This window comes from Ambystoma mexicanum, chromosome 6p, assembly GCF_040938575.1.
Source record: "Ambystoma mexicanum isolate Mex_15411 chromosome 6p, UKY_AmexF1_1, whole genome shotgun sequence".
NCBI classification, from domain to species: domain Eukaryota; kingdom Metazoa; phylum Chordata; class Amphibia; order Caudata; family Ambystomatidae; genus Ambystoma; species Ambystoma mexicanum.
Window position 1 is genome coordinate 61944492 of NC_090935.1, and position 14213 is coordinate 61958704.

General features: G+C 40.1%; 1 protein-coding gene across 2 annotated transcripts in view; it reads left to right on the forward strand.

Moving 5' to 3' along the window:
* LOC138511212 (long-chain-fatty-acid--CoA ligase ACSBG2-like) overlaps positions 1 to 14213 on the forward strand; it is a 791265-nt gene that overhangs the window by 376948 nt on the left and 400104 nt on the right. For both annotated transcript variants that reach the window (XM_069626739.1, XM_069626740.1), the window contains exon 8: positions 7612 to 7793. In XM_069626739.1, coding sequence (XP_069482840.1) covers positions 7612 to 7793 — 182 coding nt within the window. The remainder of the gene's footprint in view (positions 1 to 7611; positions 7794 to 14213) is intronic.

Below are 14213 nucleotides of genomic sequence, written 5' to 3' on the forward strand. Positions count from 1 at the left end.
ACATAAGGGGAAGGGAGGGGAGTGGAAAGGAGAGGGAAGCGGAAACAGGGCAGGATTGCTCTGAGTAGGTGCAACCAGGGCAGCTCAGCTCTGGGTAAGTGCCAGGAGGCAAGTGACTGAAGAGGTTACAGTTACAGCCCCTAAGTGCGTGGTAGGCCCAGAGGCAGTGCAGGGGGGACTGATCAGGAAAGAGCCTGGTACCCCATGGGACTCTAAGGGTAGCCAAGTAACCAATCGCTGAACCAGACAGGTCGGTCAGGAAGGTCAGCAGAAGAGAGAGAGAGAAAGCAGAGGAGCAAAGGAAAGTTTTGAGCTGCTCTGGCACTTCTGGTGGGCCAGCTCAAGTTTGAGAGTGGCAGGGAGGCCTTTCCGGACTGAGGAACCTGCGGAGGATAGAGATCTACCCCCTGATCTCTGCCTGGAGAAGCGTCTGACCCTCAGAGAGTTGTAGGTAGCTGAGCGAAGGGCTCGAGAAGGAAGGTATTTAGGAAGGGAGCGTTGGATGTAGTGTCTGCCCCAGAAAGTCTTGTGGACAACGCAAATGGTCTTGAACTTGATCCTTGCAGCCACCGGGAGCCAGTGGAGAGATTTCAGGGCTCGAGAAATACGGTCCCTGGGCTTGAGACTAAGGATAAGTCTCACCACTTTAGTGATTCCAAAATGCAACAGTCAACCAAGTAGGATGATATGGTAGACTGAGTTGTAGGCCACTGATGAAGCTAGTAATACCAAAGCATTGCTCTTACTGATATCTGCCTTATATCACTAGCCATGATGTTCATCTCCTCTTCCGTGTATATTTCTGCGTGAAATCCTGTCTGGCAAGGGTCAAGAATAGGGTGACCTTCCACATATTTCTTGAGATGGTGTATTGCAACCTGTTCCAGAATTTCTCTCCAAGCAAAGTAAATTGGTTAAAGCTGGCTGGGGCAAGGATTGCATTTTTAAGTGAGGGCGGAATCCCTACATATTAGAATTATTGTCTGACGATTCCAGAAAGAAAGGAAGAGTTGCTAAGCCCGATAAGTATCAAAGAGGTCAGGCTGATATGGTCAATAGAGCTTTTGGCTGGGAAGCAGTCTTTGGGAGAAGCCTCACGTCTTAGATTGCAGAATAAAAGGTTGCTGTTTAAAGGCAAAATTAATTAAAGTTTGTGAATTCAATAGTATAAGTGAACAGCATCAGTAACGGAAATGGGGCCCAATCTAATGAGTGCTTTGTGTACGGTATCCACCGGAGAATACAAACAAAATCATAGTTGTTTTGCAAAGTATTGATAAAAATGCAATCTCCTGCCTGAGAACTTGGGTAAAGCATATAAAAGTAAGAACCTTGACAAGCTCTGGGGACAGATTGGGTGGCAAGAAGATCATGTCCGTATAATATCAGTTTTTCCTCATTGATGCTCTACTTGTATATAAGATTAGATTTGTTTTATCAGTCTCTGATTCGGAAATATGCCAATTTCGCTTTGAGCCTTTTAAGTGATCATTTGTTGCTTGCTACAATGGGCATACCAAGGCTGTGACATTTGATTCTTCTTAATCGTTTTTGGAGGGTTATTTCATCAATAACGGAGATCAAGTTGCTGAGCAGTGAGCAGAATATCTTGGATGTGGTAGGTTAATCCTCGGGTAAAGGCCCTGAAAAGTACGGGCTGAATCATGAAAAATATTTTTCCAGCTATGGCAAGGTGTTATGTTATGGTATGTTATGTTATGGCAAGTTGTGTTGGAGGCCTGATCAATTTGCTGTCCCCTTTGCTCTAAAATGGAAGGATATGGCAAAGTGATCAGACCAACCAGGAGAAAGAAAAATTTCAGCAGCAATGAAGTTGAGCGATATAAAGGTAAGATACCATCCGACGTACAGCCTTGGATATGCATTGTCCCTAGAACTAGTTGCCTACGTTTTACAGCTTCCAAATCATCTGAGAAAAATGTTGTAATAATAGTCTTAGTATACCCTAACTAGAATTTAAATTCTCCCATGACCCGTAAATAATAGAATAAGGGGATAACTGACACAACATCGTCAGTAAAGGCTTTGTTATATTTTGTATTGCCCTTTGGAGAATGTCTGTGAAAAACTAGAACTGGTACGCTAGATTTCAGCACTTGATAGGCTCAGTGACTCTACTATTTCTGTTCCGCTTGTTGTGAGAAGCCTGAAAGTATTCTCTAGGCAACGTCACACGGCACTGCTGTCCAAGACTAACTGCTGCAGCGACGCGCGTCGAGTTGAGAGGTAGCCTCTCGCAACTTATGCATCCGCAGGTAAAATATATAAATAATTTTTATGGACGCTCCCAAGATTTTGTCACCAGAGAGAGATCTCTGTCTGATCCGTTTAACAAACCCTCTGAGGGAATCACATTCAGATCGCAGCACTCGTCGCACTAACCATCCACACACGGCATTTTTAGCCTAAATCTGCCACTAATTTGAGCTACAGTCGTGGGCAAGAGATGCACGTGTGCTTCTTTTCACATTGCACCACCTGATTCCGTGACGCGGGTGGACACTTGCGCACCATAATGGTACACTGTACACAATAATAGGGGCACTAGGGAAGTTAAGCCTGTTTACAAAATGGTCCTCTCACAACTACTAACGCCTGCCATGGATGCACAGGGGACACACAATCCCTTATTATGTCTTTCCCCGCAGCCCTGGAAATAGACCCAGGCCAAATAACTAAAAAACGAAGATTCGGATGAAGATGTCCACCAATGGGATCTCAAGATCTCACGCCTAGGGACCCTCTTGGACTATTAAGTCCTAAACGGTCATCGACACAAACATCACTAGTGTGTAGGGCACGGACCAGAAACCCACTGCTACACTATTGGTATCATGGGTTCTCTCTGTCTTTATCTTGTGGCCCTATAGGTATTCCAAGATATACCACAATAATTTGTGGCCACACTCTCCTTGATTCTACACAGGGGACATGCGACCAGCATAGACCGTAGCAATAATGCGCTCACAGTAAGATCAGTGACCCATTTCAGTGAAATGGCCACTTTCATGTACAAAACTAAGAATTAATTGCTCCAGTAAATGATTGTAATACCTTCTGAAACCACACATATCCTGACCACTCATCTCATGGCATTCTTTTGACAGAGAACAGTAGGACACCCACGAGTCAACCTTTTCCGGTCATGATGAAGGCCAACCACTTTACCAGCTCTATTGAACGGCTGTTGATTTGGGCCGAAACACAGTAGTGTCGACTACCTATTTCTGTTACCAGTTTATAATATTAACACGGTCACTCTCTGTACTCTGATGTAATATATACATATGTTATTTGTAAACCAATTTCCCTAGATGCTCTAAGGGAATATGCATGTTTCGCTGATTTTCAACGCTAGTCTAAATGCCTGGATTAAACTGTTATGTATTTTGTATAGAATTTCTTAAATGTTGTCTGTCCCACTTTTTGTTGAGAAACTGTTTGAAGATTATATACTTGTATGCATTGAAAGCTTTGGGACAAGAAGTTTTGTCTTTGACCCACACAGCCCTTTTTTGGAAATAATGTTTTCTCTTTACGTAGGGGTAATTTTATGGATATGAGTGATTCTCAGTCACCCCGATCATGTGTTATTAGATGGTATTCTCACCCCTACTTCCCTTGGATCCTCTGCGCAGGTGGCCAAGGAAAGTCCATCGCTCTTGGATCCTGAGCCAAGGGGTGGAGAAGCAAGGGAGGATCACCTGGATGGAGGGTCCTTGAGATTGGGAGTGGGGAACCCTTGGCCGAGACATGGTATCCCCCTTTTTCTATGGATGAAAAGCCTAACCCTCCGTCAACCTTTATGGGCTATTATAAACTAACTCTCCTCATTTTCCCACCTGGGACACTTGAGTACTGAGACGAGGAAGCGACAACTAAAAGTTATACACACCAGCATGCAGCTACACCACTTTGTTACTGAGACGAGGAAGAGGGCCTCAGAGGAGTACCATTGCAAAGACAAGGCATGTCTTACTAATAAGCCTAACTATGGTCAGGCAATTAAAAGAAAGGACTCACACTGGCAACTCCTTTAAACAAAACAAGTGTATAAAATAGGTGAGGTCAGATGTGGGAGGAGAGACGTGGATGGGAGCCATGGTGAGCCGTTCTGCAGCCTGAGAAGCACATTGGAGACTGAGGACGCTGGGGGTCCAGGCGAGTGTGTCGTGGGAGCAGCAGCTCCGTGGGTGAGAGGCAAGGCGAAGGAAGGTGGCCAGATACGGGGCTGTCCTTCATCCCATCAAAGGGAGTGCTTTTTATCCCACGGCACTGCAAGAGTGTCTGAGGGGCAGAGAAAGACCCCCTGAAAGGAAACTGCAAAGTCTGTGGCCAGCGTGCTACGGAAAATGACTTCAAAGTGAATCCGCGAGTTTCCAAGGTACGGAAAACTGGTGTTACTTCAACCGCAAGCCTAACAAAGTGAACCACTATTGTTAAATTAAACAAGAGACTTGTACATTGTATTGGAGTGGTTGCGTGTCTATTTAAAGCAACAACCACGTTTTCGAAAGTCTCTGAATACTATGAACTCTTCATTCTTAAGCAATTAAATTATTGTTGAAGTGGTTGCGTACCTTGGTGAAAAAAAGGAACATCATCGAAAGTCTCCCACTAAAGAAAGTGAAATAATTGCTGCATGTGACTGTAAAGAAAAGCCAATAGCTTAGAAAGATGAATTCAACGAAAGAGTGCATGAAAGTCACACTTTGTTAAAAATGTAACTGAATGAAAGTGAAACACATGTAGTTTGTGAATTGCTAAATTATTGAAAACGAATGCACATTGAATACCAAACTATATGGAAACCTAACATTGAGGAAAGCCTATGCATATTGAATACCAAACTAAAGGAACATTTAACATTGAAGCAAGTAAACATTGGATACTGATTATAATTGAGCAACATAAGAACGTATTGAACTTTGAACTATAATTGAACAATATTTAATATAGTTTGCACAACAAATTAAATCAGACTTTGAACTTGAACATATTAAAAGCTGAAGGAGGCCAAACAGCTAACTTTAATAAGTGAATGTAGTGTGGCAAAACTACCATTTGAAAAGGGGTGCGTGGCCCAGGGTGGCAGAGCCATGAGGAGGCCAACGAGAAGCCAGAGAAACCCAAGAGTACACCCTAAGCCCAGAGGCCAATAAAAGGAATCAAGTAAAGGCGACTTGGTGCACAGGAGAAAGTACCAAGGAACCTATGTGAGATAGTGAAGTCCTGGGGAAGGGAACCCTGAGACTTGAGGGACTACAAGTGTTGTCTTAGGAACAGAGTCTCAAGACCCCTTTGTTTTGGTTTTGTGTTACTTGAAACTTGGGGTAGGGAACCCCAGGATTGGTTCTGAACTATATTGTCTTGAACTAGGAAAAGGTAAACATGCAGCCTCTTTTATATGGAACATTCTTATGCTTCGGGAAGGAGAGCTTGAAGCTCATAACTTTAAGTTAAACACTGTTTCCTTTGACTTGGAAATCCCAACACATTTGTTTGTTCTAGTTGTGAGGGCAAGGATAGGTTCTGGACACAGACGGACTATTAAGTTGAACTCTGCAGCTTTCCGGAAAAGGTGGATGGTAACTCTCTGGATAGGCTGTTATACGTGGATGATTTGGTCTTAATAGACCAAACTCCGGTGGGCCTGCAAATGCATTGCAGACGTGTGTTACAGAAAACAGTCTAACAATTAACCCTACTAAAACCATAGTGCGTACCTTACAGCAACCATGTGGAAAGGCAAATTGTAAACAGCAATAGCACTCAGGCAAGGATACTTTGCTTAATACAAACTGCTTTGTATACCTGGGGATGCACCTGGGAAATAGCATCAGGGATGCTAGAGAAAAGGTTCTGCGCTCTAAGGCAAGACATTTAGCGGCCCAATGGTAGGATCATCTTGAAAAGATATGGAAGATTCTCTTTAATTCCTGTGATATCTTTCTACCGATTGAAGGTGATTCCAATCCTTACTTATGGCGCGGAGGCTTTCTTTGGACTCCTGGATGGATTGTGGCCATCCTTGGAGGGTCTATTTTGGAAGAGAGTGTTGTCTCTTCCGAAGTGTGTAACCATTCAGGTCATAAGAGCAGAGTTGGGTCTTATTTCCATGTACGCCGTGGTGGTATGGAAAAATGTAATGCTGTATAGGAAATGTACAACATCTAAACCAGTGAGAGAGTTCATTATTATAAACAGGGCTTTACTGAGTGGGCAGGATCAACTGCTAAGGGAATGGAGGTCTATCTGCAGTGAAATACGGATTGACCTGAATGTTTCAGATGAAATACGTGTTGCAAACCCAACCTCTTTGAAGGATAAATTATGGTCAAAGTACTGGATAGAGTCCCAGGACCATAGAAAGTCCTACAAATGAACAGGCAATCAACTCCTAAAACCTGAAGATATAACAGTCTGCCCCAGTACCTAGTGAGATTCCCAGACAGCAAATACAGCTGAGAATACGTGAGTTTTAGATTAAATCTTTACCCTACTAAAGAGATTTTGAATCTACTTAGTAGGGGCACAAATTCGGACTCTTTGTGTAGGTTGTGTAAATTGACCAACCAAAAAGAGACCTTGAAACATCTGGTTTTATTTTGCACACCATTGACTGAGCTGAGAACGAAGTTCTAGGCAAAATGTATCATCAACCGGAGCTTGAGATGCACTGAGCAATGGTGGCTAGAATTTATGCATGGAGACGAACTAACCCTAATATAATTTCTTGTTGCTTTTTTAAATGAGATATTTTTACTCCTGGAGGTGTGAATCAAACGTCTTAATTATTGGGAGGTTTATTGGGGCACCTAGGAAATTAATTGTTCTTATACTGGTTTTATTGTTGACATGGAAAAAAAAGACTTGACGCAGTGTAGGGCTGTCTTCAATGTAATAGTTTTAAGGAAAGGTATGTGTTTTTTATCGAGTCTTTTTTCTCTATATTGTCCTTTTTTCTATTTATTACTCTTGCTTAGTATCGCTTTTATGTTTGTGAAGATTGAAAAAGGTTTAATTTGTTAACCAAATGCCAAATAAATTAATTAAATTGAACTTTTATTCCTTATTTTGTTCAGGTAGGGAAACCTCACCTTAGCATTGGGCAAGTTAAGCCTTCTACCATCCTGACATTTAAGTTAATAAAAGGGTTTATTTTGATTTTTGAATCTGATTTGTTGTCTGTGTCTCCCTTCATGATGCCTTCACATTGTGCATGTGTGCATAGTCTTACGTCTGTTTCTGCATCTGTACAACCGTGCCTCTGCTTCTCCACTCACACCTAGTCTTATCTCTCTTCATACTACCAGTTGTTGGCTCTTCATTACAGTTGATATTAGGCAAAATGCCAGGTATAGGCCAGAAATGTGTGAAGTGTGCACTCAGTTGCTTACTGAGTTAGTCATACAGAGAGTGAGGACATTCTGGAAGTTTATGCAGATGATGCTGGCATGGAGAAAGTAAGAGGGAGACCCTTAATATGACAAGCCGCCAATGGTACATCTTCTGTTCTTGGAAGATGTATATATAATCTTTCTCTGCATGAATCCGCTGGTGAATATTTACCTCTTGTCTCATCCTCAGGGTACCCTGGTTTCTACACTGCAGGAGGTGAGGCCCACCACGTTCTTCGGGGTGCCACGAGTCTGGGAGAAGATTCAGGAAAAGATGAAGGACATGGGCTCCAAGTCGTCTTTCATCAAGCAGAAGATCAGCTCTTGGGCCAAGAAAATAGGGTTGGGAGCCAATTACAACAGAATGAATGGGTAAATTAACTGGAGAGATAAAAGAGTTAATGCATGTGCTTAAGGTTCTTGTGGTATAAGGTTTATTCTGTTATTTATTTTATTTATTTTCCCTAGCATGGAAATGTGTCACCCTGTAAGCCCTATTACAGTCCATTTGCATCTTGGAGGTGGGGCCTCTTGGGAATTATGTTCTGGCGGTTTGATGGTCAGTGATTCAACATGCTGTAAATGTATTCAATTTCATTTATTACATTTTGATCAAATGTACCAGGTAATCAATGGCGGACTGGTGCTTAACACCAGAAAAGGGAAGATGTTTGGAGCACATTTTGTGTGTACAATGCCTTATACGGTCTCATTGTAAAAGCAAAGAAGGCCAATGAAGGGGGAGTGGCTACATTATGGGACTCTATCCCAAATGAAGGGGATATAAGTGATGATTGGGAAGCAGCTTGGGTAGGCGTTTTTAGTTAGAGAGGAGCAGAGTTTGGATGGAGTTGCCAAAATGAAACCTATTTCACAACATGAATAACAATGGAGGTCAGGGCTGACTGCATCTAGGGTTATATCAAGACACTAAACTAAAGAAGAAATGCATTAAAGGTGGCAGTGAGATCAGGATAATAAAACAGTCCAGGACAATATGCCAAATTATTGTAGGAAAGGATGGAATGAGTTAGCTGGATGGAAGGAAACCAAGGAGAACGTGCACTGCCGGACGCGAAAAATAGAAGAACTGGTTGGACCTCACAATTTACAAAGCAACTAGGACTAATTCTATTTTGAAAAACAGATTTTTCAGCCAGTGTCAGCTTTAAATCCTCGCCAAAGCGAATCCTTTGTGGCACTTGAATTTTATGATTCCAGGGTCTGCACTTGGAGTGCCTATATTTTGGCTGAAACAATATTTGAAGCGAATTAGTAGATAGCCGGTCAAGTGGCACAGCGAGTAGAGCGCCCGCTTTGACACCCGTGCAGAGCCTGTTAACGCAGGTTCGAATCCCGGCGGGGCCAAACTCAGCCTTTCATCCTTCCGAGGTCGATAAATGAGCACCACACACCGTGGGTAATAATAAGCAGCGCTCAGATACCTGAGGGTTTGTAGCGCTATATAAAAGCCTAATTATTATTAATATAGTTGGTACTCCTGAGATGTGCGATCCCCAGAAGGAATTACAGTCAGTTTTTTCAGAATAATTTGATTTATTTATTTAATATTTTTTCCGATTACTCCATGTATTTGATCCATACATTCAATTCTTAAGTTCTATCCTTATAGCATTTGTTTATCTCCCAACACGTGTTTCCCCATAGCTTTAGCTATGGTTCCTCAGGAGAGATTCTAAAATAAACAAAAAATAAAAAGGTGTTTTTCCTATACAAATATTTATGGAGTATTCTCTATTTTTGTTAACATTAACACAAAAAAGAGAACCACATTGATCATATCTGCATGGAAGAGGACATACACTCACCCTTGTTATTGTTGTTTTCTTAATCTTGATTGATATTGATAATTATGTTTTTCATTCACTTTTACAGGTATACTTCAATTTTTCTTCTAGAATCTGTAAAATAGGTGCATAGAGCTGTTTGAGTTTGTTTACTGGGTTCTGTTCCAAATTTTATTCCCAGTATACATGGGGATAAAAAGGTCTTATCTGGTCTCCCCAATACATTCTATTCTGAGCAGATAGTTTTTAAAGCTGCCTATATGGGTAACTGCAATTAGATGCACATACAGTTTAACATTTTACACATAGGCATGGCTGAATTTACAAAGCTACCTGTATGGGTAACTTTTGTTGAATGGACAAACAGTTTAACATATTGCACATAGGGCATGGCTGAGTTGACCATTAAAGTGAAAACAAAGTAAATAATAAAACGTTTCTAGATACGAAATTGAAGGGGTAAAGGTACAGTTTTAATGTTACCTTATGTTTGGGTTTGAGCATTTCCCACAGCAAGGTACGATTGCCTTGATTCATCCGCGATCCAGGATGAATCTGGCCATATTGTTTATTTCCATTTATATGCGGCGAGAAGTGGCGCGTGATGACGTCATCGCGTTTGCGTGCCGCGATGACGTCATGTGTGTCAGAACGTGCGGCGGCCATTTTGAAATGGCAATTCTTACACCAGGTTGTATGTTTACTTCAACGGTAGTAAGAAATGAAAGTAATGTTTGGGACATAATAACAAGACTATCATGTAGCTCTATTTTTGGTTGGTGTACATTAATTAGATTTTTAAGTGCTGGGTTTTTCGGCACCACAAAGTTTGTTGCCGTGATGGCGCCAAATGCATCAAAAAACGGGTGGCGTCCATTTTGAAATGGCAGAATTTTTTGCCCTCCGCAAGAGCTTCGTTTTAACTGGAACAAATTTGCATGCAAGGTTTAATATTTATGATAAATTAAAAATGTGTTAATATGTCTATGTTTGCATTTTACGTGCATAGGCTTAATTGAAGTTGCTTGATTTCTTTACATCAAGAGATTTGTTATAACAAAATTGTTTTTATACGTGCCAATACTAAATCTTGTATTTACTCAAAATTAACATATAAATTGATTCAGATCTATATTTTGCTTATAGAAAAAAGGTAAATGGAATAGAAAGAGGAGAAAACGATAAGATTATTCTTCACATTTAAGACAATTCAACATTTATGGTGGAGTCATTCAAGTACGTTCTCAAAGCCAGTATGCCATCTCAGGTTCCGTGTTGAGTCCAGTATGGCATGTGTCCAGAATACAGATCCATTTTGATTCCATTCACCATGGTAAAAGTTCTCTATCTCCTCCTCTTTCTGGTTGATCAATTTTTTCGATGCCAAAGAATTTAATGTCCCTTATGTCTGAATGACTGTGTTCTTTGGTGAAATTAATGGCCATCGGGTAACTGGCGTCTCCATTTTTGATTACTCTAAAATGTTCCAGTATACGTGTCTTGAACTCCCTTATTGTGCTGCCAATATATTTCTTTTCGCAAATGCATTGTATTACATAGATCACGTATTTGCTTCTGCAATTGATGAATTGTTTTATATCTTGCATTTTCCCAGTTGGTAGCTTAATTTGTTTGGTACCATTAAGCATTTGAGAGCAGATAGTGCACTTACTGCATTTATATGATCCCGTTGGTGCCGGCACTTTCAGAAAATCACTGAGATTATTTTTGGTTGGATTCCTTAGGTGACTGGGACTTAATTTTTTCTTTAAAGTGGGTGTTTTTCTGAATACCATTGGAGGTTTCTCTTCAATAATGGTGTTTAGTGTACCATCTGTTTGTAAGATGTTCCAATGTTTGTTTAATATTTTCTTCATGCTGTTGGTTTCACTACTAAACATTGTAATGAAATGTGTTTTAACATTTTTCTTCCCGGTTTTTTGTTTTTCAGTTAAGAGGCTAGTTCTTCACAGCTTTTCTGCTTTCTTTATTGCATGATTTAAGGAGTCCTCTTTCTATCCTCTCTGTAAGAAATTATCTTTTAGCTCAGTTAGATGTCTTTGATACTTTGTGTCCAGGCTACAGTTTCGTTTGACTCGAAGTATCTCTCCGTATGCGATATTCTTTATGGTATGTTTCCCATGTTTGCTCTGTGCATGTAACTTATTGTTGACTGCTGTTGGTTTAATGTAAAGATCCATAAGTATCTTTTCCCCATCTGTGTATAGTTGTAAGTCTAGAAATTCTATTGCTTCAGAGCTGATTTTTTCTGTAAATTTGATGTTGTTCTTATTGTCATTGAGAAAGGCAATATATTTGTTGAGACTCCATTTTTTCCTGTTCCATATCACAAGTACATCATCGATGTAGCAGCCCCAATACACAATTTTGTTTTCACGGAATGCTTGGTGCTGCCAGGCATGGTTCAGTTCGAAATGGCCCATAAATAGATTTGCATATGAGGGTGCAAATTTGGCACCCATGGCCATCCCCTGTTCTTGTTTATAAATTGTCTTATTGAACAAAAAGCTGTTGTTTGACAAAACACGTTTTAACATCCCTAAGATCATGTTATTTTGGTTGAGGAATGAAATGGATCTTGTTTTTAAGAAAAATTCTGTCGTTTCCAGTCCCTTGGTATGTTGGATACTGGCATATAATGATACCACATCGAGAGTCACAAATAAGTAGTCTGTCTCCCATGGAATGCATTTCATTTGCTGTATAACATGTTTTGTGTCACGTAGATATGAAACTAGTCCTGTTGTTAAAGGCTGTAAATGTCGATCTATATACTGTGAAATCCTTTCCGTTAGGGAGCCTATCCCAATAGTGATAAGTCTGCAAGGAGGCAAGGTCTTGTACGTTTTATGTATTTTGGGAAGAAAATTGATTATGGGCATGACTGGTTTGTCTATGTCCAAGTAGTTTGTTTCTTCTTCAGTTAGTAAGCCCATTTCTTCCCAGTTCCTTACCATTTGGTGCCATTGGGCTTGTAGAGTTTTGATTGGATTATTTTGTAGCACTGAGTAACATTTGATATCTCTCAGTTGTTTGGTGCCTTCTGGAAAATAGTCTGATTTTTGCATGACAACTATGTTCCCTCCTTTGTCTGCTGATTTCACAACAATGTCTTCATTTTTAGATAGTAGGCCGATTGCTTTTTTCTCTGCCTTCGTCAAATTATATTTTACATTTAGTGTTCTATTGTCTAGATACTTTTTCCGTAGTTCATTGCTTACTGCTTTGTGAAAAAGATCTATGGCATTGTTTTCCATCAATGTTGGTATGAATTTGGATTTTGGTTTTAAGTAAGTTTCCTCTGTCTGGAAGGGATCTATGTTTTGTTCTGCCATAAAGTTGTCCATAGAGAAATCCTCCATCATTAGATTCATGATGTTAACTGATCCTTTCACTAGTTCCACAGTGAGGGGTGAAATATCTTTAATATTACGTTCTGTAGATTTCATTGGAGATTCCGCAACGTATTTGTTAAATTTCAATTTTCGACAAAATTTGAAGAGGTCTACTAGTGTTTGGAAGTAGTCTGCTCTATTGGTGGGACTGAGGTTTAGTCCTCGATTAAGCGCTGTTGTTAGTGTTTCATCTACATCTTGTTTAGATAGATTCAGGACCACGTTCACTGATTTCCTCTGTTTTCCCTGTTCTTGGATCTTGTTTGCATTCCTCTTTGTCCTGTACCTATGTTTGTTTGATCCTTCTCTCTTCCCCCTCTTGGTTTTGTGGAACTGGTTATAGTACTTCCGCCGATGTTTGGATTTGAAGTTGCTTTTGGGAACATTGTTTGTTGAATATACGATCGATTTATTAAGTTGTGTCTTCCAAATTTTTGTAAAAAAGAAGGGTCTTGCGAGTCTGAAGACGTGCTTGGTTTGGAGCTGCTTTCTTTTTCTGATTCACTATTTGTTTCATTGTCTGATTGTGTGGGTGTATCAGCATTGGTTGTTGTACCTATTGTGGGTTTGAGTTTTTGATTACCCTTGATGTCATAATTCCACTGATAGGTGTAAATTCTCCCAATTTTGTAGTCTATTTGATCCCTTATGAAATTTTTCTGCTTTTTGTTCTTGATTTCTCCTGTGAATTTATTGAGATAGTCATCTAAAATTTGGTAATTTTTAAACGTCGGCTCAGGAAGGTTAAGTTTTTCAATTAGTTCTTTAAGTCCATTTATTTCTTTCATTGTTTTTTCATGAACTAGGGCTGCCTGATTGATGATCCTAATCATCATTTCTTTGGAGGTCTGTGTTAGTAGAGCCTCTCAGTCTTGTAGTGCTTCTGTGTCCTCTTCTTTGAATGATGGGAAGATACATATTTGTAATCCGCGGGGTACCCTCCCTACCTCCATATACATCTTCATTGTTTTGATCTCCCACCATTTAGACAATTCTTTCTTGGAAGCTGCTTCCAATTTTTCAAACAGGTTCCTTAATGAGGTGATGTTTGAGATGATGTTGCTTCCCCTATAGTTTGTCTATATCTCAAAAAAAGCTCTTCTGCTTCTGCATCCCTTTTGTCAAATACGTCCGTCATTTCTAGATTTTGCACTGATTCGGCTCGAGTGGAAGCCTCTAATTAGTATTTTGAAAAACAGATTTTTCAGCCAGTGTCAGCTTTAAATCCTCTCCAAAGCGAATCCTTTGTGCCACTTGAATTTTATGATTCCAGGGTCTGCACTTGAAGTGCCTATATTGTGGCTGAAACAATATATGAACCAAATTAGTAGATAATATAGTTGGTACTCCTGAGATGTGCGATCCCCAGAAAGAATTACAGTCAGTTTTTTTCAGAATAATGTTATTTATTTATTTAATATTTTTTCTGATTACTCCATGTATTTGATCCATACATTCCATTCTTAAGTTCCATCCTTATAGCATTTGTTTATCTCCTAACACGTCTTTTCCCCATAGCTTTAGCTATGGTTCCTCAGAAGAGATTCTAAAATAAACAAAAAATAAAA